Source organism: Labrus bergylta, chromosome 14, assembly GCF_963930695.1.
Source record: "Labrus bergylta chromosome 14, fLabBer1.1, whole genome shotgun sequence".
In the NCBI taxonomy this organism is placed as follows: Eukaryota; Metazoa; Chordata; class Actinopteri; order Labriformes; family Labridae; genus Labrus; species Labrus bergylta.
In genome coordinates, this window is record NC_089208.1 from 539,106 (window position 1) to 561,820 (window position 22,715).

The 22,715-nt window shown below is 43.2% G+C and overlaps 2 protein-coding genes and 1 long non-coding RNA gene across 4 annotated transcripts in view; 2 read left to right on the forward strand and 1 right to left on the reverse strand.

Annotated features, from left to right (window-relative positions):
• LOC110002344 (dual specificity protein kinase CLK4-like) overlaps positions 1-22,715 on the reverse strand; it is a 444,306-nt gene that overhangs the window by 318,489 nt on the left and 103,102 nt on the right. The window lies entirely within an intron of this gene.
• LOC114917184 (uncharacterized) lies at positions 1,575-8,793 on the forward strand. Its single transcript, XR_010668710.1, has 4 exons — positions 1,575-1,669; positions 4,608-4,781; positions 8,285-8,369; positions 8,596-8,793. It is a non-coding gene; the product is annotated as an uncharacterized lncRNA (long non-coding RNA).
• The window catches only part of klf5l (Kruppel like factor 5 like), a 28,912-nt gene continuing 22,087 nt past the window's right edge, over positions 15,891-22,715 (forward strand). The window contains exon 1 of the mRNA XM_065962897.1: positions 15,891-16,189. Coding sequence (XP_065818969.1) covers positions 16,049-16,189 — 141 coding nt within the window. The 5' untranslated portion in view covers positions 15,891-16,048. The remainder of the gene's footprint in view (positions 16,190-22,715) is intronic.

Consider the following 22,715-nt stretch of genomic DNA (forward strand, 5'->3'; position numbering starts at 1 on the left):
GCAAACAGCTCCAACACACCCACCTGTCAGTCAAGTCAACCACATCCCTAATCATGCATCTTTATTCATAACTATGAGCTTTAATATTGTATAATCAGAATGAATTAGTTAAAAAATACATCACCTCCTGAATTAAGAAATTAGCTTTAGAGACCAAAACTGTTTTTGAACCAGGCTGTACACGTAAACATGTTAACTCCTGCTTTCAAATGGACATTAGGAGTTCCCACATGGGACTTCCTTGGCCTTTTGAGACTTGAGATAGCTTGTTGCACTTCCTTTCATTTTTCTAGAATTCAAGAATTCACTTAGCAGACGCATTTATCCAAAGCGATGTACATCAGAGAGTAAGTACAACACAAGTGAGGATCTAGAGAAACAACATCAGGAAGTGCAAACAGATTGCTTTAAGGCCAATCGGACACCCAGGTGCTGACAGGAAGTGACCAGAGGCAACGTCGACAGCAGCTCTTTAGAGTTCTAATCAGCACCAAAACCATCCTAAATATAATCACCATCATCATCATCATCATGAAGGTGGTGGGGTTTCCATAAAGAGCTGAGTCTTTAGCTTTTTCTTAAAGGTACAGAGGGACTCTGCAGATCGAATGGAGTTTGGTAGTTTCGTTCTACCACCGGGGGGCGACAGAGGAGAAGAGTCTAGTCAGCGTCTTAGGGCCCTGTTATGAAGGTTGGATCAGACGCTTTTCATTGGCAGAGAGTGGTGGGAGGGAGGGAGTGTAGACCTGGAGGAGACGTTTTTGTCGCTGTTTTGTAAGTGAGCATCAGAGTTTTAAATTTGATGGGAGCAGTAACTGGGAGCCAGTGTAAATGTTTGCCTAGACTCTAGTATCGCCACTGTGTCCAACACCAACATCCTGTGTTGACTGAGTTGAAGGATGTGCAATGTTGAAATCAATATTTAAGAAACTCTAAATGACTCATTAGAAGAAGAAAATGACTCATGAAACTGTTCAGCAACAAAACTTTTACTTGAGGAAATATTGTTTTTTCAAAGTTCAGGTTGTAAGGTAAACTCTGATCTCCACCCCAAACTTAAACACAAGAAGGATTTTGAAGGATTTTGACCTCCATCAGTTGAGAGGGGGGTGGGGGGGGGGGGGGGGGGGGGTCAGTCTGGACACTTTCTTCATCTAAGCCACCGTCTGCAGTTTGTCTTTGAAGTCCAGCAGCAGAGGTCTAATTGTCCAGAGGCACGGAGGCTGACAATGTGGAGACTTTTTGATGCTGTTCTGCACATACTCAGTAATTCCTCTAGGTTACTCGTGATTTTGGCTCCTTTGACATCCGGAATTCATTTATCAATCAATTTCACAGTTAAAGGAGCAATATGTAACTCTTGACACCTAGTGTTCAAAATGGGTACTGCAGTCTAAATTCTAAACATCATCGTGGTGTCAAATCTCAATTCATTCACAAGAGCACATTCACACTCTGATGCACTCCAAACCTGCAGAGGGCGACCACATGCAAAACAAGTTGGTGGAACCCAAAATCTTGGAAAGTGCTCCTAGAGGGACCATATTCACCTGCGCACCCACTGGAAAAGCATGGCCTAAAATGTTTGGAGGTAGCTCAGTTGGCCCTCTCACCTGCCCCTGGAAACAGGGCACAACCACAGCTCCTGATCAATCAGAAGATACAACTGGTAGGAAAAACAACTTTGAATGTGGATGATGTCAAAGTCAAAGTCAAAGTCAACTTTATTGTCAATTTCAAAATATGCCAGACATACAGTGGAATCAAAATTTTGTTTGTCTCCATCCCGTGGTGCAATACAACCAAAATAAGGTAAAATAGATAAAATAAAATGAGGTAAAAATAAGATAAATAATATTTACAGTAATAAATTCTAAATTGTGCAAAAGGTAGTAAGTAAAATACAATAAAATTTAAAGAAAAAGTGAACTTGTGCAATGTGCAGTAAACTGAGTGTACTTTTGAATAGTTAGCTTCAGAGTTTTTAGTACAGAGTTCTGGAAACTTGTGCAATGTGCAGTAAACTGAGTGTACTTTTGAAAAGTTAGCTTCAGAGTTATTAGTCCAGAGTTCTTGGTGGTAAACGGGAGGGGGTTTCAACGTCCAGTGTTCGTGGGGGCAGAGGGGAGGGAAGGAAGAGAGGGGAGAGAGTTAAGCTTCCTGACAGCTTGGTGGAAGAAGCTGTTTCCCAGTGTGGTGGAGCCGGCCCGCAGGCAGCGCTACCGTCTCCCCGATGGCAGGAGGCTGAAGAGGCTGTGTGAGGGGTGGGTGGGGTCACGCACAATGCTGGTTGCTTTGCGGGTGAGGCGGGTACCGTAGAGGTCCAGAAGAGAGGGGAGTGGGACACCGAGAATCCGTTCAGCAGCCTTCACTGTGCGCTGCAGGGTCTTGCGGTTGGCAGCAGTGCAGCTCACACACAGTGATGCAGCTGGTCAGGATGCTCTCGATGGTGCCTCTGTAGAAGGAGCACATGATGGATGGGGGGGGATCGTGCTCTCTTCAGCTTGCAGAGGAAGTAGAGGTGCTGCTGGGACTTCTTGGCCAGAATAGAATTCAAGATCCTTCTTCTCACCTACAAAGCTCTAAATGGCCAGGCACCATCTTACGTGAAGGAGCTACTATGGGGGGTAAAGCCTTCAGTTATCAGGCTCCTCTCCTCTGGAACCGCCTTCCAGCCGGGGTCCGGGAGGCAGACACAGTCTGTATTTTTAAGAATAGACTTAAAACTTTCCTTTTTGATAAATCTTATAGTTAGTGCTGGTGTAGACCAGCTCTTAGTTATGCTGCTATAGGCTTAGACTACCGGGGGAACTAGAACCTTGAGTTACTGCATGTATCTATCTGTAAATCTCAGTCACTAACCACCTACTTTCCTGAGAGCTCTTGAGCTCTCTTAGGCTCCTCAAGATCGTTGGTTGACGGTCTGCCAGAACAAACCCCCCCCCCCCTGACCGGATTGTTGATGGACGGCTTGCCTCCCCCCACCCCATTGCTCCCTATCCCTCTTCTTGCATCTTATCCCATCTCTCCCCCTATCCCTTTCCAACCCTGGCGCAGTCTAGGCCTGTGAAGGCTGTTTCATCATGAGCCGGGGATCCGGCCAAATATATCTGCCTTTTTAATAAGGCAGTTTTTTCTTACCACTGTAACTTTTGCTGCTTTGCTAAAGTGCTCATGATGGATAGGCCGGATCTTTGTAACATAACAATGAGTAAGGTCTTTTTACCTGCTCTTTTGTAATGTTAACAGACAAAGAGTAAGGGATTTTACCTGCTTTTTGTAAAGTGTCTTGAGATAACACTTATGAGTTGACGCTATACAAAATAAATTGAATTGATGTGGTGTTGGTTGTCCAGGAGAGATCCTCACTGATGTGAACCCCCAGGAACTTGGTGCTGCTCACTCTCTCCACAGCAGCACGGTCAATGGTCAGTGGGGGTTTAGGAGTGGGGACTCTCCGGAAGTCGACAACAACCTCCTTGGTCTTGTCGACGTTCAGGAAGAGGTTGTTGTCTCTGCACCACGTGGCCAGTTGGCTGACCTCCATCCTGCACTGCGTCTCATCGTTGTTAATGAGACCAACCACTGTTGTGTCGTCCGCGAACTTCACAATGTGGTTGCTGCTGATGTGTTGAGGTCATGCTTCTCCATGACTGTTTGGTTGAGTTAGTGAGTAAAATGCAGTTTAAGTTGGACAATTTTGGTTCTGCTAATTTAAGCTTGTGTATTTTGTTGAAACTTTGTTTGTTTGAGAACCAAGTATTGGTAAAACGTATTCTTTAGGAAAACTTTGAGAGAAAATGTTTATTAGAATTTATTTGAGACTAATGCATGTCTTTTCTGTTTATCTTGAAGGTTATCAACCTATTCGATTCTCTTGTATTCTATCATTCTGTTTACATCCATTGAAACCATCAAACCCAAAACCATCTTCAAGAAAATAAAAATCAAAGAATGAGAAGAATTGAGTTGTCCTTTGCATCCTTCAACAGTTGATAAAGCAGTTTTTCAAGTTTGGGCAGAGTTGTGGTCACAAAAACACACAGAACTTGACAATCTCCCCCCCTCCTCTCTAGAGTCACTCAGGTCACCATGTGGTGGACTCTGAAGCTTCAGTGTTTATCCAGCTCTGCATGGGTCTGTAAACCTTTCTGTGTTCTAACCTCTCTCCATTTTTCAAAAGCATCTCCAATATTGATCCTAGTTTGAGCACGTTTCACGTCCAAAACAGTCGTGTCAGGGTGCCTTAAAACTACCTACCTTCAAAGTATAAAATGTAATTTCCCCTCATGGGATTAATAAATTAGATCTTAATTAGACATTTTAGCAACAGTCTGTCATGGTCAGCAGTGATTGCTTATGATGACACCTGCTTCTGATTGTTCTGCCAGAAGATCTCATATTAGCCAAGTCTCTATCTTTTTTTTTACCCTGTTTTGTGAAATGTCTGCCTGTGTGTGGCAACTTGTACCAATGTTTTGAAAGGGTGCATTGTAAATAAAGTTAGCAAATTAAGATGCTTACGTTGATTAATGACCCGTTGTTCTGCAGAAACATTGTGAAATTCTCTCTTTTCCCGCTCCCAAGTTCTGTTTTGTTTTTTACAGGTGTGGTGACACAGAGTGTGGCAGAGGTGAAGGACTGTACTTCAACCAAGCGACAATAATCTGCAAGAGCTTTTCTTAAGAAATTAGACAAAGATCTTGTTCAGGCAACACAACGTCAGAGCATACTTTACCTGGCACAGTGTGTTTACGGTGGAAGATGATGAAAGACTCAAGGTGTGTGCCTTGAGTGTTAAGAATAGAAGTCCACTCCGGTGTGAAGTATCTGTGTTTTTAAAGCACTTGGTTGATAACGTGATTATAACCATGACTGATAATTCACTTGTATATGGTTTCAGAGAGGTGAGCTTCCATCTTAGATTGAGATAACAGAGTCAGGCCTTCCTCAGAGCTCAGACTACGGGGGTTTTGGGACGATTTAAACCCGACTCACCCCTATAGACATTCTGGTTCCTACCAACACATTCACACGCTGATGGTAGAGGCCGCTGAGTAAAGAGTCCGTCAGTATTAACTCATCCATTCATACACATACTGATGGTAGAGGCCGCTGAGTAAAGAGTCCTTCAGTATTAACTCATCCATTCATACACATTCACACACTGATGGTAGAGGCCGCTGAGTAAAGAGTCCGTCAGTATTAACTCATCCATTCATACACATACTGATGGTAGAGGCCGCTGAGTAAAGAGTCCGTCAGTATTAACTCATCCATTCATACACATTCACACACTGATGGTAGAGGCCGCTGAGTAAAGAGTCCTTCAGTATTAACTCATCCATTCATACACATTCACACGCTGATGGTAGAGGCCGCTGAGTAAAGAGTCCGTCAGTATTAACTCATCCATTCATACACATACTGATGGTAGAGGCCGCTGAGTAAAGAGTCCTTCAGTATTAACTCATCCATTCATACACACACTGATGGTAGAGGCCGCTGAGTAAAGAGTCCTTCAGTATTAACTCATCCATTCATACACATTCACACACTGATGGTAGAGGCCGCTGAGTAAAGAGTCCGTCAGTATTAACTCATCCATTCATGCACACTCACACGCCATGTGAGCACAGCTGCGGGAGCAATTCAGGGTTAACTGTTTTGCCCAAGGACACATCGGACATGTTGCTGCAGGGGATCAAACCCCCAACCCTCTGGTTGATAGACAACGACATACCGACTGAGCCACAGCCGCACCCTAAATTTAAGGTCAAAATCTCCACTCGGGTTCTCGCTGTAGAAAAGACAACCCATGCTTACCACTTTTGTTTTTTTCTCAGTGCAGAGCATCACTACAGCAGGTTGTAGTCGGTCTTCATCAGCAGACATGGATTTATGTCTGAGTTTGTTAGCTTGATGCTATCACATACTGGTAAATGCCATTAACTGGCTAACAAAATTAGCATCCCGATAGTTTTAACTTAAAATAGAAATAATCGTTTTTAATTAGCATACCTAACAAATAACACCACTTGTTGTAATGTGTAAACGAGAATTTCCTTTTTCTCCACTTCATCGTGGTACAAAGAGGAGGACACATCAAAGAGACATTCTTGTTGCTCTCTCCATAACTCCGCACCAGTTTCTCCTCCTTTACCTCCCTGCCATGTTTACTAGAGTGCAGCTTCCTGTTTGGTGCTGGCAATACCACTCCTATTGGTTGTCGACAAGACAAGAAAAAGACATAAAACACTTTAGATTGCGTTTTATGATCTCTTTCAATTCCCTTGAAATGCTGTTGTGTTATTTCATGGGGGCCTAACTGAAGGGCACACTCTCACTAGGCCCTGACTCAGTGGAATAGAAGTATCTGCAAGACCAAACCAACATGTTAATCAGCTTTTGAATTATTTCATAACTCATATTAAATGTTCAGCTGCGGTTATGACACATACTTTGAACATGTGTGACTGATCAACAGCTCCTTCTGGACATATTCTTCATGAGCCTTTTCACCACACAGTTACCTGCATGTGCACCCGCAACATGAGCTGACATGAAATTCATGGCAACAACTGTTTCCTCATTACTGGGATGCATTTCAACCCGTTGAGTCATCAGTGGATCTTCCCCTTTTGATCAATATGCATACCTGAGAAGTTTAATGACGGTCTGTATGAATTTGCAAGGATTTTAATTTAGTGATCATCTGCATAACATATTTTTAACCTTAACATATGTATCTATCTATCTATATATATATATCTATCTATCTATATATATATATCTATCTATCTATATATATATATATAAATAACCTTAGTTTTTGTGCTCTTGGGTCACAGCCGTTTGAAAGCCAGTGACAAATGATGGGAAGAGAAAAGGAGTTACTGGCCAAAATCTCTTAAGTTTATTTACAAACACATAAATTAACCAATTTAACAAGCATTGCGAGAAGTGGAAATCAGTTAACCAGTTGTTTAAGGGTGTATACATGAGTGAAAGATGAGTGAGGTGTGAAAGAAGAGCATTACGGAGCAGCCTCTCTCTGCGCACTGGACTCCATTGGATTGGAAACACTGGGCCCAAGTGCTCCCAATCCACACACTCACTAGCACCTAAGGGAGCACTCACACTAGGCAAAGTTATCCCGTACTGTCCTTGAGCACTGATTGCCCCCACTCCTCATTCCCCCGCTGGTCTGCACTCACACTGCTCCAGGACTAACCGGGCCTCAGCACGTTACCCCTTGTACATTATGTCATAATACAACACATGCATTGTGTAGTGAGTGCACACTAAAACACACAAACTGCCAATCAGCAATCAAGCAACCAGCAGGGTCGTCACAGGAGCTTTAAAACACAAATCTTATTCTAATCATGAAGTGTTGTTTTGATCAGGAAGCCTGTTAGCTCCTCAGAAATGTACTTTTACTGATTTCTGTCCTTCTCCTCACCTTCAGTCTCGTGAGCAGAGATGCAGAGGGCGTTAACAAGCTGAGCGTGTAAACGTGTCCTCATCTGCCTTCTGCTTAGTAACGCCCCTCCACCGCTAAAGAGAGAGAGAGAGAGAGAGAGAGAGGAATGCAGCGCACTCAAAGTCTTTCCTTTCCCTCATTAACAGAGAAGGCCTCCCCGTCCGACTGATTAATAACAAACACTGCTTACCTCTCCATTTCTTTATCTTCACTCTGATTTGTTTCTGTCTTTGTGCCTTTGTCTTCTCGTCGTTTGCACACAACACGGTTAAATGTTAAGTGGTTATACAGGTTTCTGCTTTTGTTCTGAGCTGCAGCCGAGCAGATTATGTTTCATTTTGTTTGTTTGTATTTCACTGGATGAATTATCTGATACAGATGATAAGACGTTCTGCAGAGCGAGTGGAAATTCATCCAATTCACCGCGTTCCTCTGATGTCTGTGTTAAAAAACGAGCAGCGTGAATACATCAAGGTTATCACTTTATTAGTGGGGTGGCAAAAACAGGAATTCAGAAAGCTGTTTGATGTTTAAACTCTTCTTTATTTCTGACAAAACAACCAATAAAAAACCTCCAGAATGAACCGGCCAATCAAAGCAAAATGATGCCGCAATCCCTCAGATGCTGTTTTGATTGACAGCCCGTCTCTGCAGGACTCGAGATCCTGCAAAGACTTCACGACAATCATTTCCTGAAATCCTCCCCCATGTAACAGTTTGTAACTTCAGAGTAATCTGAGCCTGTTTTATCAGGGCTCCTCTAATCATGTCTGATTTGCATATTGCGCTGAATTACAGAGTGATGCAAGACATCAGAGTGAAGGAGCGTCTGCAAGAAATGGAGGAGGAGGAACACGCCTAGAGCGAGAGTCTGAACCTACAGGTTTTTATTATGACACGTTTTTATTTGTTTGCAAGATCTAATATTCAAATGAAGCTTCTGAAACAACAAGAAGTCAACATGTAAGCTTTGTGTGCACGATATTTCCTTTCCCAAGTAGCTCTGTGTTCCTTTAAATATTCTGATCCCTGTCCTGCATTTTCTATTCTTGTATAATAATTTAATCTTTATTTGACCTTATGTGACCTTCTCATCGGGTATGGATCAGTTGGTAGAGTCGGTCGTCCCTCAACCTGACGGTCGTAGGATCAATCCCCAGCTCCTGAAGCAAAATGTCAGCTGTGTCAACAGCGTTACACTGCAAGCACGCATCAAGCTGGACAGAACAGAATTATCAGGACAGGAAGTCAGACAAGGAAAAGCACAGAGCGTCCGGTCAATTTCAAAATAAAACACAATGTACAGACCTGGTCGTATGCTTCATGACTTTATCAACATGACGTCAAAACAGAATAAACAACAAATCATCCTCAGAAAGACAAAGAAACATGATGTTTACATGTTTTTCTCTTTATTCCTGCGTGATCTTGTAGTTCTCCTGTGATCTTGTAGTTCTCCCGTGATCTTGTAGTTCTCCTGTGATCTTGTAGTTCTCCCGTGATCTTGTAGTTCTCCCGTGATCTTGTAGTTCTCCCGTGATCTTGTAGTTCTCTTGTGATCTTGTAGTTCTCCTGTGATCTTGTAGTTCTCCTGTGATCTTGTAGTTCTCCTGTGATATTGTAGTTCTCCCGTGATATTGTAGTTCTCCCGTGATCTTGTAGTTCTCCCGTGATCTTGTAGTTCTCCCGTGATCTTGTAGTTCTCCCGTGATCTTGTAGTTCTCCCGTGATCTTGTAGTTCTCCCGTGATCTTGTAGTTCTCCCGTGATCTTGTAGTTCTCCCGTGATCTTGTAGTTCTCCCGTGATCTTGTAGTTCTCCCGTGATCTTGTAGTTCTCCCGTGATATTGTAGTTCTCCCGTGATCTTGTAGTTCTCCCGTGATCTTGTAGTTCTCCCGTGATATTGTAGTTCTCCCGTGATATTGTAGTTCTCCTGTGATATTGTAGTTCTCCTGTGATATTGTAGTTCTTTTGTGATCTTGTAGTTCTCCCGTGATCTTGTAGTTCTCCCGTGATATTGTAGTTCTCCCGTGATATTGTAGTTCTCCTGTGATATTGTAGTTCTTTTGTGATCTTGTAGTTCTCCAGTGATCTTGTAGTTCTCCCGTGATCTTGTAATTCTCCCGTGATCTTGTAGTTCTCCCGTGATCTTGTAGTTCTCCCGTGATCTTGTAGTTCTCTTGTGATCTTGTAGTTCTCCCGTGATCTTGTAGTTCTCTTGTGATCTTGTAGTTCTCCTGTGATCTTGTAGTTCTCCTGTGATCTTGTAGTTCTCTTGTGATCTTGTAGTTCTTCTGTGATCTTGTAGTTCTCCCGTGATCTTGTAGTTCTCCCGTGATCTTGTAGTTCTCTTGTGATCTTGTAGTTCTCTTGTGATCTTGTAGTTCTCTTGTGATCTTGTAGTTCTCCCGTGATCTTGTAGTTCTCCCGTGATCTTGTAGTTCTCCCGTGATCTTGTAGTTCTCTTGTGATCTTGTAGTTCTCCCGTGATCTTGTAGTTCTCTTGTGATCTTGTAGTTCTCCTGTGATCTTGTAGTTCTTCTGTGATCTTGTAGTTCTCTTGTGATCTTGTAGTTCTCCCGTGATCTTGTAGTTCTCCCGTGATCTTGTAGTTCTCTTGTGATCTTGTAGTTCTCCCGTGATCTTGTAGTTCTCTTGTGATCTTGTAGTTCTTCTGTGATCTTGTAGTTCTTCTGTGATCTTGTACTTCTCCCGTGATCTTGTAGTTCTCTTGTGATCTTGTAGTTCTCTTGTGATCTTGTAGTTCTTCTGTGATCTTGTAGTTCTCTTGTGATCTTGTAGTTCTTCTGTGATCTTGTAGTTCTCTTGTGATCTTGTAGTTCTTCTGTGATCTTGTAGTTCTTCTGTGATCTTGTAGTTCTCCCGTGATGTGAGTACACAGGAGAACTTCAAGATCATGGTTGTGCTACGCTCAGCTCACGTTCCAGAAATGGACCCAGAACCGTGGCGAGCACGGAGTATGTGGACATTGGGGGTAACTGTCTGCTGTACAGGGATTCCAAGTTAAGCTGTGCTGAGCTGCAATGAACTTTATAACTAAAGCAGTGTCTTTTGTCAAACGTAATGTTTGGTTGGAATGCATTGAACTTGATGAATGTCGGTTGAGAAGTGAAATATTCTGCAGAAGCAGACGAAGAGTTTTTTATAAATGAGCAAACCGCTTTTCTCACAGACACATTTGAAGCATGATGAGCGCGTCACTCAGAAAAGATTTCAAGATAATACAAATCTGTACGGGTTCTGGTGAATGGGTGGACTCATGTTTTCAAACTATCCTTCATGGTATGACTTTGTTTGCTTAGTGAGAGCAGAACAAAAATAACATAAGCCCAAAATAAGAGGAGTAGTTCATCTTAATCGTTGAAGTAACCGACGGAGCTGGATCTGCCGGTTCGCTCTCTCTCTTACAAAAGAACATTACCAATGCAACTAATTTAACTTTAAACTGACAAACTTTGCAGGAGCTTTAACCTGATGATGTAAACATACAAACAGGCAGAAATCATTATTAAAGAGCTCCTTTAGTCTCAAAGTTTTCTTTAAATCTTACTTTGGTATTCCACCAACATCAATCAGAGTTTTTTTTTTACATTTATTGTGGGTCTTTGTTTGCATTAAGATAGAACAGCAGACAGATAACCGAAGAGAGAGTGAGGAAAAGAGCAGCAGGTCGGACTTGAACCCAGCCGCTCACTAACCTGCATCATCTTACATTTATTCAGCCATGGTCAGAAAACACAGAAACACAACACACATGGCTTCATCTTCCCAGTGTTGCTTATATTCTGCTAGAAGGTTCATCCTACAAATTCTTGGCTACTTTGGTACATCTCTATAAGGCAAGAAAGAAGACATCAGCTTGACTCGTAAATGTCAGACACACACATTTCATTCTTGGGAAACCTTCGCTTACAACAGACAGTTGGCTCCAAACCAAATATAACTCTGCTGCGATGAGATGCCTTACATAGATATGGTTTCACCTTGAACCTGAGAAAAGAGTTACTCTTAGATGGTAGACAGATTTGAAGATATATCCACAAAATTATCAAGATGAATCAATTCATGAAAATACGTACTAACACTTGTCAGACAAGGGAACACACATTTCATCCGGTCAACTTCAAAATAAAACACACAATACACAGACTCCTGATCGTATATATCACAACAATTGATCAACATTAAGTTGAAACAGGCAACAAATAGACACCAAATATCCTCAGAAAGACAAAGTAACCTGTTGTTTACAGGGGTGCAACCGAACCCCGAGGCCATCAGCACCCCACCTAGTGCTTACAGTACACGCCCCAGATACTCTGACATCTGGTCATGGGATTTATTGGGAGTGAAAAATGTCTTTCTGTGACAGTAGTTCAACATGCACGAGGTAAAGCATCTTGTTTCATGGCAGCTTGGTTTATTCTACTGTGGTATTATAATACTCTTCAAATATGCAGACCAACCAGAGGGACAAACTAGACCAGATCTGAACAGTTGGTATGATATCCAGTATAAACTGAGTTTTCTCACGGTGTGTGATCACTCACAGTCCTCATGTTTGACAGCATTAAACTGATGAGATGACACAATAACGCTCGAGTGGTATGTATTTCTTTTGACTCACTTTTGTAGAAGAAAATGTTACAGTCGGGTTTGACTTGAGCACCACCGACTGCTAGACAACCAAATGCGATTCTAGAGTCTGTTGGGCCCCGAGGCAAAAACAAATTGGGGGGCGGGCCCTCAAACTTTCTTTTGTTTCCTGAATAGATAGCTTATTCCTCTTCATTTTTCTTCGGTGTCGTTCATTTACAAACTTTGATTTTAACTGTTATAATGCATGCGACACATAACAGGGCAACAGGGAGTGCTGTCAGATGGGGCCCCCTTAGGGAGGTTTCTCTATTGGAATTGCAAAATTGGACATTTTTGGCCACTGCTTTGGTTTAGGTCTGTGAGCCCTCAGGGGTCCCCTACTGGTCTGGGGCCCCCTAAGCAGTTCCCTGCCTTGCCTGTTGACTAGCAGCACCTCTGGATGTTAGCATTAAACCAAAACAAACTGCTGTTAGGCCACGCCTCCTCCATACTGAAGCTCTCCTCCAGCAACACACCTCCAACCCCCCTCCACTCGAGTTCACATGAAGGAGTTATCAATCAGAACACAACATAATTAAACACCATTAAGAGCAAGAGGCGGGCTAACTGTCCTCGTCTCGAGCTGCAATCACCTGTGTGCTGCATTGTTGTGTTAGCATGCTAATGTTAGCGCTCTTTAGTTAGCTCGTAGCTTCACATTGTTGTGTTAGCATGCTAATGTTAGCGCTCTGTAGTTAGCTCGTAGCTTCACATTGTTGTGTTAGCATGCTAATGTTAGCGCTCTTTAGTTAGCTCGTAGCTTCACATTGTTGTGTTAGCATGCTAATGTTAGCGCTCTTTAGTTAGCTCGTAGCTTCACATTTCATGTAAACTGACACAGAATGAGCGTGAGCTAAAAACTCTTACTAACATCCAAATAATCAGTGAGTATGTTCTTCTTCTTCTCTCTAGTTCTTGACTAAAACAGCTTTTATACACAAGGGGAGGAGCCGGCCGTCCCGTCCATGTAAACACGGCTCTGACAACAACACAGCCAGCGGGACTCGAGCTTCTCCCTCATTGTAGACAGTCAGGACTCAGAGACACATTTACACAGGACACACTTTATGATTTATTGATGTGGAACATTCTGCATTTAGATGTTTTTGCACTCTGCACTAACTCCTGCACTTCTATGTTGAAGCACTTTTTTTTACATTTTATCCTAAATATGACGTTTGGTTTTAAGTCTGTGTTTAAGTCATTAGTCTTCTCTTTTAAATATGTGTATCTGTTGTTAGTGTGTCCGCTCTGAGGAGATCTGCATTTCACTCCCATGGACGCTGAGTTTGTATTTATGGAAGAGACACTAAACTGAATCTTGCACTTTTAAAATAAAACTTGTAGTTTCATATAACGTGACGTTCGATTGGCTACGATGATTTATGTTGTCTTAAATGGCGGTTACACAGTCAGTTTATAACATTAAACGACCCCGCCTTCTCAGTTCATCAGTGACATCTTTAGTCATGCTCCCGTGCATCAACAACTTATGCCTCATCAGCATTTAAAACAACAGCAGCCCTCAAAATAGTGTGGATGTCTCTGCCTGAACACGCCACAGGCTCGTCTATTTACAGGACAAATACTTTACACGGACACCGCGGCGCCAATTTATGCACCACGCCTGGCGAGCGGTATAAAAGCCGGGCCTTTCATGAAACATCCTGAAAGTGTTGTTCTGTTCTGTTCAGCTTGCAGTGGAACAACATGTGCCAAAATAAATGTCATACCTTTCGTCAATCTGATGAGTGGAGCTTTAACAGCTGTTACTACTCAGCTGTTTTATTATGCACTCCTGAAAATATCTAGATTATTTCAGGAGGACTGCTCCGAATATTCTCCCGAGCTGGCTGTCACATATAGACCTCACAGCGGGAGATTATCCCTGTCAGAGGGGAGGGGGGGGAGGGGGGCGGGGGGGGGGGGGTCTCCTGAGGTAGGACGTGATGTAAAATAAAAAGAGGTGGAAGTAGCGGACAGACCAAAAGAGGTCCGCTATGCGACGCTATAATGAGAATATTTGTCTTTATGTCAGTGCTACATGACGTTCAACAGAATCACAACCTGAACTAAAGAGTGGAGAAGAACATACTGGAGAACAGGAAACAGGAGTTTAATTACGTGCATGGAGGTCGTAGTGGTCGCGTGTAGACAGTCTATGCACCGAGCAGCAGTTACAGGATAGAAACATCTTCCACCCTCCTATTTGCTCCAGGTGAATTCTCCGGAGAATATCCTGCTGCGTTCTCACATCAGCTCACTCTGAATTACTGCAGAATAAACGCTAGGGGTCTGGCAGGAGAAACTCCGGGTGAAGTCTGAGCAAAAAATCCAGCTGTTATCGTTCACACATGCAGCTCCTTCTGGAAATATCCAGAATTTTCTGCAGGTGTGAAACCAAAATTAGTCTTTTTTTATTTCCCAGATGAGGGTGTGTCTCTTATCATATTTTCTAAGGACTATGATTCATTTCTGGGCTTGTAAAATAAACGAGCATGTACATTGTTTATGACACAATGAAAGGCAGAAGTACATTAATGCACACAGATGTTTTCTTAATGATTATCCTGCTGTTGTTTTCTCTCAGAGCCCAGCCTCTCATGCATGAAACTTCAACAACCAGACGGGTAACTTTTGATGGAGAGTTATGCAACAAGCTCATAATTAATCCCGTCTTAGTGTATCTTTTCGTGTAATATCCAACAAGAGTAATGCTTTCAGTGTCACATCTTTTAAATGTGTTTTTGGCACTTCCCAGCCACCGTATAAAACCCACCACATACATCCACATGAGGATGATTCTATGGAGGAGCAGAGCAGCTTAAGCCTCAGGTGTCGGGGTCTTTCACCTGTGTACCAAAACGCCTGGAGGGAGGCCAGACTCATTTTTCAAGACTGCAGGTTACTGCTTGGTCATTTCTCTCTCTCTCTCTCTCTCTCTCTCTCTCTCTCTCTCTCTCTCTCTCTCTCTCTCTTTCTGTCTTCCCCCCCCCCCCCCCCCACTGATTTCTGACTCTATTCTATGTCCTGTTTCTACAATAAAAAGCCCAAACATGAAACTTTAAAATACATATTTTAGGTAGTTATTACTCAGCCTGACTAAGCTTTATTATATTCTAATCTGCTGAAACATGCATTGCAATACACTTTTTATTATTTCCTTTGTTTGTGTGCCCGCGCAATAAATGATCCAACAAAGACAGGAAGCAAACACGTCAGTCCAGCAGGATGTATGACATTACGGTTGGTAGCAATGGATTATTATTTCCTGCTACATGCCAAATTTAACCTGCGGATTCCACTATTACACCACCGGGCTAGTGTCGCTGTGCCACAGGTGAAATTAATCAGCATGACTCGTGTGTTTCTATTTGTGTAAAAGGGAGACACATCATTAGAAATGTAAATAGAATATAAATAAATAAAAGTTTGAAACAAAAAAATGTGGAGATATTTGTATTTTAATTTGAATGACTTTTTTTCGTTTATTCATAATTTATCTGTGTGTGTGTGTGTGTGTGTGTGTGTGTGTGTGTGTGTGTGTGTGTGTGTGTGTGTGTGTGTGTGTGTGTGTGTGTGTGTGTGTGTGGAGGGGACAATACTCTCCCCCTTGGAGCCTCTCAGGTAACTCCCGCCTTCCTCCACACACCTGATTGGACAATCGTACCCATCCTCTGTTCTCATTGGCTGTGTTGCGTGTTCAGCTCCATGTAGCAGGTCCATACTTGAGCTCAGGTAAACCTTACCTGAGAGACAGACGAGAGGGGAGGGCTGTGGATTTACCACGTAGCTTTCAGCTCCAAAAAAAAAAAGGCGCAATCACCCAGCAGTAACGCTCCATGTAGGTTAGTTATTATAGACACACACTGACGACACGACGTGTTTCAAACTTCACCTGTGATGGCAACGAGTGTAGGACTGGCCATGAATCCGCCGCACGCCTCGGAGGAGAGGGCGGTGTTCACGCAGCTGAAGCCGGTGAGGATGTCTGGAGCGGACGGAGCGGAGGACGCGTCCGTGTTTGAGGACGTCAAACCCGGGGTGAGAGTCAGAGGCATCCGGGCTTCCGTCAAACCGGAGCTACGGCCTCTCTGCGTGTTGTAATAACTTTTTTTAAAATGCCACCTTCAGTTAAATGTGTGAGCTGCTGCTTCAGTGAAAACATCCTGTTTGTTTTTGAGGGTAAACAGAGAATGACTGGGATCAGCATGTGGTGCTTTCCTCCTGTTATGAGGCTGTTCTTACCTGTTTAAGGAAGCAGCTCACCTGTGTTCACAGGCTGACAGGTTAAAGTCCTACACAGACACCTGACCTGTAAGAAAACGCAGGTAAAGTTCACCTGGAAGCTGTTCAGAGCAACTACTGTCAGTAAAACCAATTCACATCAAGTTTTATATGTACACCTGTGATGGGCATAAAGTGGATTTCTGGGATTGAATTAGAATTTGGCATTGATTAACTGTGTTTAAAACATTCCTGGTATATGACATATGATAACACACAGTCATCCAATATAGATTATAATCCTTGAATTCCCAGGAAAAAGGAGCGACAGTCCTGTTGCAGTTGGTTAATTTGTTGGAGTTTCTTTACTTTGTTAGCTACTACTAAAAGAATACCTATCGTCATAGTTACGCACACTTGAAGCTGGCTCAGAGGAGCTGACACCATGTGCTCTTTGCACTTTGTTTTCTCACTTCACACTTTGCTTGGTGGATTTGGTCAAAAAGATAAAGATGCATGTTTTCCATCCATCACGGCAGTTCTTTGTGCGTCCATGCATAGGAGCGAGCAGGTTGGATGTTTCGTCACTCTGATGTCGGACATGTTGTGCGAACGTTTTCAGGAAGTCTCCTCTCCTTCTGTGAGCCGATCACTGCAGAGACACGACAACTGCATTAAAGTTAAATGGCTTCTTGAATTGTGGGGGGGGGGGGGGGGGGGGGGGAGGGGGGGGGGGGGCTGCGTGATCACAACAGAAACCGGACTCCTGCGTGCAGTGCTGAGTCTGGCCTCCCTCCAGGCGTTTTGGTACACAGGTGACAGACCCCGACACCTGAGGCTCTCAAGCTGCTCTGCTCCTCCATAGAATAAACGGCCCCATGTGGATGTATGTCGGGTGTTTTATACGGTGGCTGGAAAGTGCCAAAAACACATTTTGAAGATGTGAAGCACTTTTACAAAGCTTGAGACAAATTTACAAATGGCAGAATCATGAAGGAAAGGAAATGTACCAAATGCAGGAAGTGACCAGGAAGTGCATATCTGGTCCTTCTGTCTCAGCGGTGTCCTTTAACAGTTTAAGAGACCGTCCGCAGGAAAAGCAAAACTGACTAATCTGGCTCAAATGAGTTCCACAAAATAATCAAAACATCTTTCTGTCATCACTTTTCGCTCAAGTCTTTCTGCAAAAACAACCAAAATGACCCCTGACTCGATCACTTCCTGGTCACTTCCTGCATTTGTTACGTTCCCTTTCCGTCAAGATTCTGCCGTTTGTAAATTTGTCTCACATTTAGTGAAAGCGTTTCACATCTTGTGATTTTTGTTTTTGCACTTCCCAGCCACCGTAGTTGTATTTTTGCATAATGGTTTTGAACTTCATGTGGACGTCTTTGTGTGTTCATGACATCGCTCAGCAGGCTCGGTTTCTCTTGTTGATTTTTATGCAAACATGGAGGGGAAGCGGTCACATGCTGGATCTGTTTTGAACAGACTTCATTGACATGCTCAACTGGACACGACGTGCAATCCTAGAGACGCTAACCAGACTCTCATCTCTGTCTCTTTTGTGCAGGTATATAGCAGTTACATCACTTTGTAACTCTGATAAATCATTTTTATTCATGACTCATCTTCTTATCTAAAGCACATCGCCTCTTTATCGCTCATCTCTCAAACCTGTTTAACTGTGATGTCTCCTCTGCGCTCTGCGGTTGTCACAATACACCAGTTTGAAACGTATACATACGGGTTACGATTCAACTAGAACAACACCTGTTTCCACGGCAACTAAAACACAAGTCTTATAGGTACATCTTCTTCAGTGTTTCTGAACATATATGTGTGTAACCTGAGAGTCTACTGACCCACAACATGTGAAATAAACCATCCAGTCCTTTGTTTGTGGTCTGCATAAGTCTTACAACACAGAGAAGCTCTGTCTCAAATGTGCTCTCCTTGTGATGTCACAGTGGGATTCTGGTTAAAAAAAAATTCAATCCCCTCCCCTGGTATCTCCACCCATAGACTCCACCCCCAGACTAGAACAAAACTTTAACGCAGGTCCACCATTTTTATTCTCTCTACAGAGGAATGATGTCTACGGGGAAAACTCAGGGGGGGGGGTCATTGCATTTAAAGAGACACACACACCAAAACGGAGCGTTCTGAGAGAGCTGGTTTATACAGGGTCACAAACCTCCTCTGGTGCTTGATTCATGTTATATTTTGACCAAAGCACAGCACAGATGTTTCATTTAGACCACAGGGGGACTGTTTGAAAAGGTGGAGGAGGACTGTTTGAAAAGGTGGAGGAGGGGGACTGTTTGAAAAGGTGGAGGAGGGGACTGTTTGAAAAGGTGGAGGAGGGGACTGTTTGAAAAGGTGGAGGAGGAGGACTGTTTGAAAAGGTGGAGGAGGGGACTGTTTGGAAAGGTGGAGGAGGAGGATATGTCCCCTTTAAGGGATTTGACTGAAGAGCTGAAGTTTTACTTTATGATCCGATTGATCATTAAAGTAACAGAGGTTGTGTCGTTTGAAAATGTGTTATCAGAACTCAAGTAACGAAAATGATGATAACGTTACCCTCTTTCTAAGCGATCTAAATTCAAAATATGAAACGGACATAACTTGTCTGTATTTTAGTCTTCAGCTCAAATCAATAAACGCCTCAAATATCAGTAAATACGGCGAGTATCAGTCCCAACGTGGAAAAAGACTGAGGCCAACTTCTGTCCCACAGTTCCTCTGCGTGTTATCGAAGACGCTGTGTTCTGTCTCGGCCTGTCCTGCTGCAGATGTAAGTAGGTCACAACCACTGTCGTAAAGAGGGAAGACTGACTTTACAACCTGAATGAAGTTAGCTGACGTGCCTGTTGGATGTGGCCTGATGTGAGAACGCAGCAGGATATTCTCCGGAGAATTCACAGCTCAGGTTTTTAACGTTCACCTGAGCATCATGGGAACTCAGTTTGCTCACTTTGTTTTTCTTAAAGATAAATGTCCCAACATTCAGCTTGCTTTTCCCTCCTCTGTCTCGTTGCTGGAACATGCACTGCTCGGTGTTATGCAAAGCCAGACGTTGCCAAGAACAAAGAAGTCAGGTTAAGTGAAATAGTTCCCCCTCAGGCAAATCAGAGGCCGCCGCAGCCTGAGAGCGTTTACCTCGTGTGCTCTCAAATTCACCAACAAATGTGCACGAGGCGTGTTTGTCAGACTTCAGAGATCACTCAGTGTGTCCGTCTGTTTCAATCGTTTTCTTCTTCTCTCTGGACTTTCATCCTGAACAAAAAAAATTCCACTTGTCTTCTTTTTTTTTCACTTTCTCTCCCCCCCCCGCTCTTAGCCGTGTCTTCGTGTCATCGTGTTTCCGTCTTAAAGAGCGTTTAACTGAGCCTCTCTCAGTATGTTGCCAGACCTGTCTGAGCAGGACCCGCATCTCATCTCCATACGCCGCCTCGAGGCAGCGCGGAGGATGATTCAGGCTGACCTCATGAAAAAGTCTTGAAAGGCTGACGAAGCTTTCTCACCAACACACCATGCAGGTCTCTGCTGCACTCACATGTTGCTCTCCTCTGAGTTTGTCTGTTAAAGATATCAACATTTTGCTTTGTTTGTTAAGTTTACTGCAGCTTTTTTATTTTAAGGTTTTATTTGGAGTCTTTTTTTATGGTATTATTTGAGTGATAGGACAGCAGGGAGAGTTGGACATCAGGGAGAGAGAGAGAGAGAGAGAGAGTGGGGGAAAGAAGCCACAGGTCAGATTTGAACCTGGGCCGCCTATGGCCTCCTTACATACATGGGGTGCACGCACTAACCGCTTATCCTCCGGTGCCCCAAAGTATAAAATGAGCTTTGAACCAGCTGCCAGTTATAACCTCAGAAAGTTGCCACTGAGGTTCTCCACCGACCCCTGAAGAAAAAACATTCTCACCAGTTTGTTGTCAGCTTCTGTGTCTGCAGGTCGACAAGTTTTCATGCATTCTTTTTTTAACTTCACAAATACTGATTTCAGACCCTGAATTAGAGGAAAAGCAAAGTATGCTCTGTGTACATCTCAAGGCTGTACTGGGAGCACTTTTCAAAACTGGTATCAGTGTCTGGAAAAACTAGATACAACCAGCCAGCCTCCTGCTCTATGTCTAATGGTGCTGCTGGGAACCAGCACAGAGGAGCTGTAGGCTACAAAAACCAAAACAGTGAGCTGAAGGAAGCGACAACGTCTGCTGAGTCAGCTGGTTTTAAAAATACGAGAGCTCTTAAAAATACACAGAACTTTGATACTGAGCCATAAAACAAATGTCAACACAAGATTGTAATAAAATGTTAATGAAAAAGATCAACTTTACTCATTTGGACATTTTAATAGTCAGTATGTTTCCACTTTCGACTATGTGGTTGATTTTGCAGCTTGCACCGGGCTGCACATTTCTAGCTCAGGTGAATCATTTGAGTGTGGCCGATAAAGAAACTCGGGTCGTTGCGAAGCAAATAAGTGAGAAGGTGAATTGTTCTGAATGCATCGTGAAGTAAGAGCAAGTGACTCGCCATCATTTAGAGATGAGATAGCTTTCATGCATGAATAAAGAATCAACTGAAAAACGTGGATGGAAACATCTCTAATTTTATTAATCATGTGGTGAAAACTTAAACACACGATTTCCTGCCCTGCAAAAATGTATCTATATGAAAACTTCAAACAGAGAAAATACTTGTCTTTATGAATGACTTCCTTATATGTCTTCATTATGTCTCAACCCATACAAGCATTGGGATTTTTCCAGCCAAAGACCCAAAACTCAAAAGTCTGACCGCTTGTAGAAACTCTGAGCAGGCCGAAGTTGTTTCAGTTTCATCGTTTCCACTTTACTCCAAACAGATCTTGTTTGATTCTTTGGATTAATCTGCTTCAGCACATCAGCAGTAAATGACAGAATGAGTAACTGATATGAAACATGCTTCCAGATTCTTGTGTCGTCACATCACCTGCAGGTCTGCTGTAAGAGCGAGCGGAGACGGCAGAGGAAGTTACAGAGTAACTTCTCAGTGTGTGTCGGCAGGCCGCCTGCCTAATGATTCCTGAAGATCAATACTCAGATATGGTTTAAAGTCGAGATTAAAGATGTTTTTTTTCTTCCCATGTTGGAGTAACACTGAGAGAGTGAACGCTCCAGAAGTCAGACTGACCTTCTTCCTGTCATGCCAGGCGGCCATTTAGTGATTTATCGTGCGTTTGCCCGTCTTTTTCCGGACACTTCTCGATGTGTTTTTCATGCAGCTGAAGGCCGGCTTTGTTTTGGTTTGACTAATGATTTGACTTCCAGGGCAACACAAGCTGCTGATTTGCATGTGAGCAATCGTCTGCTGACGAGTCTCTGCTCGTACAGTACTGATCGGTGATGGAAAGAAACATGTTGTTCATACTCGTAGACAGTGAAACGTTTGGGACGATTGAGAAGATTGAGACTCTTTGTGTCTTAAAGGAGACATATTATGAAAAATCCACTTTTAGTGTTCCTGAACATATATGTGTGTAACCTGAGAGTCTACTGACCAGAACAAAACTTTTGCACAGGTCGGCCATTTTTATTCTCTCTACAGAGGAGTGATGTCTACGGGGAAAACTCAGGGGGCGGGGTCATTACATTTAAAGAGACACACACACCAAAACGGAGCGTTCTGAGAGAGCTGGTTTATACAGGCTCACAAACCTCCTCTGGTGCTTGATTCATGTTATATTTTGACCAAAGCACAGCACAGATGTTTCATTTAGACCACAGGGGACTGTTTGAAAAGGTGGAGGAGGACTGTTTGAAAAGGTGGAGGAGGACTGTTTGAAAAGGTGGAGGAGGGGACTGTTTGAAAAGGTGGAGGAGGAGGACTGTTTGAAAAGGTGGAGGAGGACTGTTTGAAAAGGTGGAGGAGGGGACTGTTTGAAAAGGTGGAGGAGGAGGACTGTTTGAAAAGGTGGAGGAGGACTGTTTGAAAAGGTGGAGGAGGGGACTGTTTGAAAAGGTGGAGGAGGAGGACTGTTTGAAAAGGTGGAGGAGGACTGTTTGAAAAGGTGGAGGAGGGGACTGTTTGAAAAGGTGGAGGAGGACTATTTGAAAAGGTGGAGGAGGGGGACTGTTTGAAAAGGTGGAGGAGGACTGTTTGAAAAGGTGGAGGAGGACTGTTTGAAAAGGTGGAGGAGGGGGACTGTTTGAAAAGGTGGAGGAGGGGGTGATATGTCCTCTTGACATGCTTTTGAACTTATCTTGATTTCATGTTGGAAATGGTGTTTGCTGTAAAAGTTAATGTACTGCTTTGAATCTTCCTCCTTCGGTGTTGTAATGGTGCTTGATTG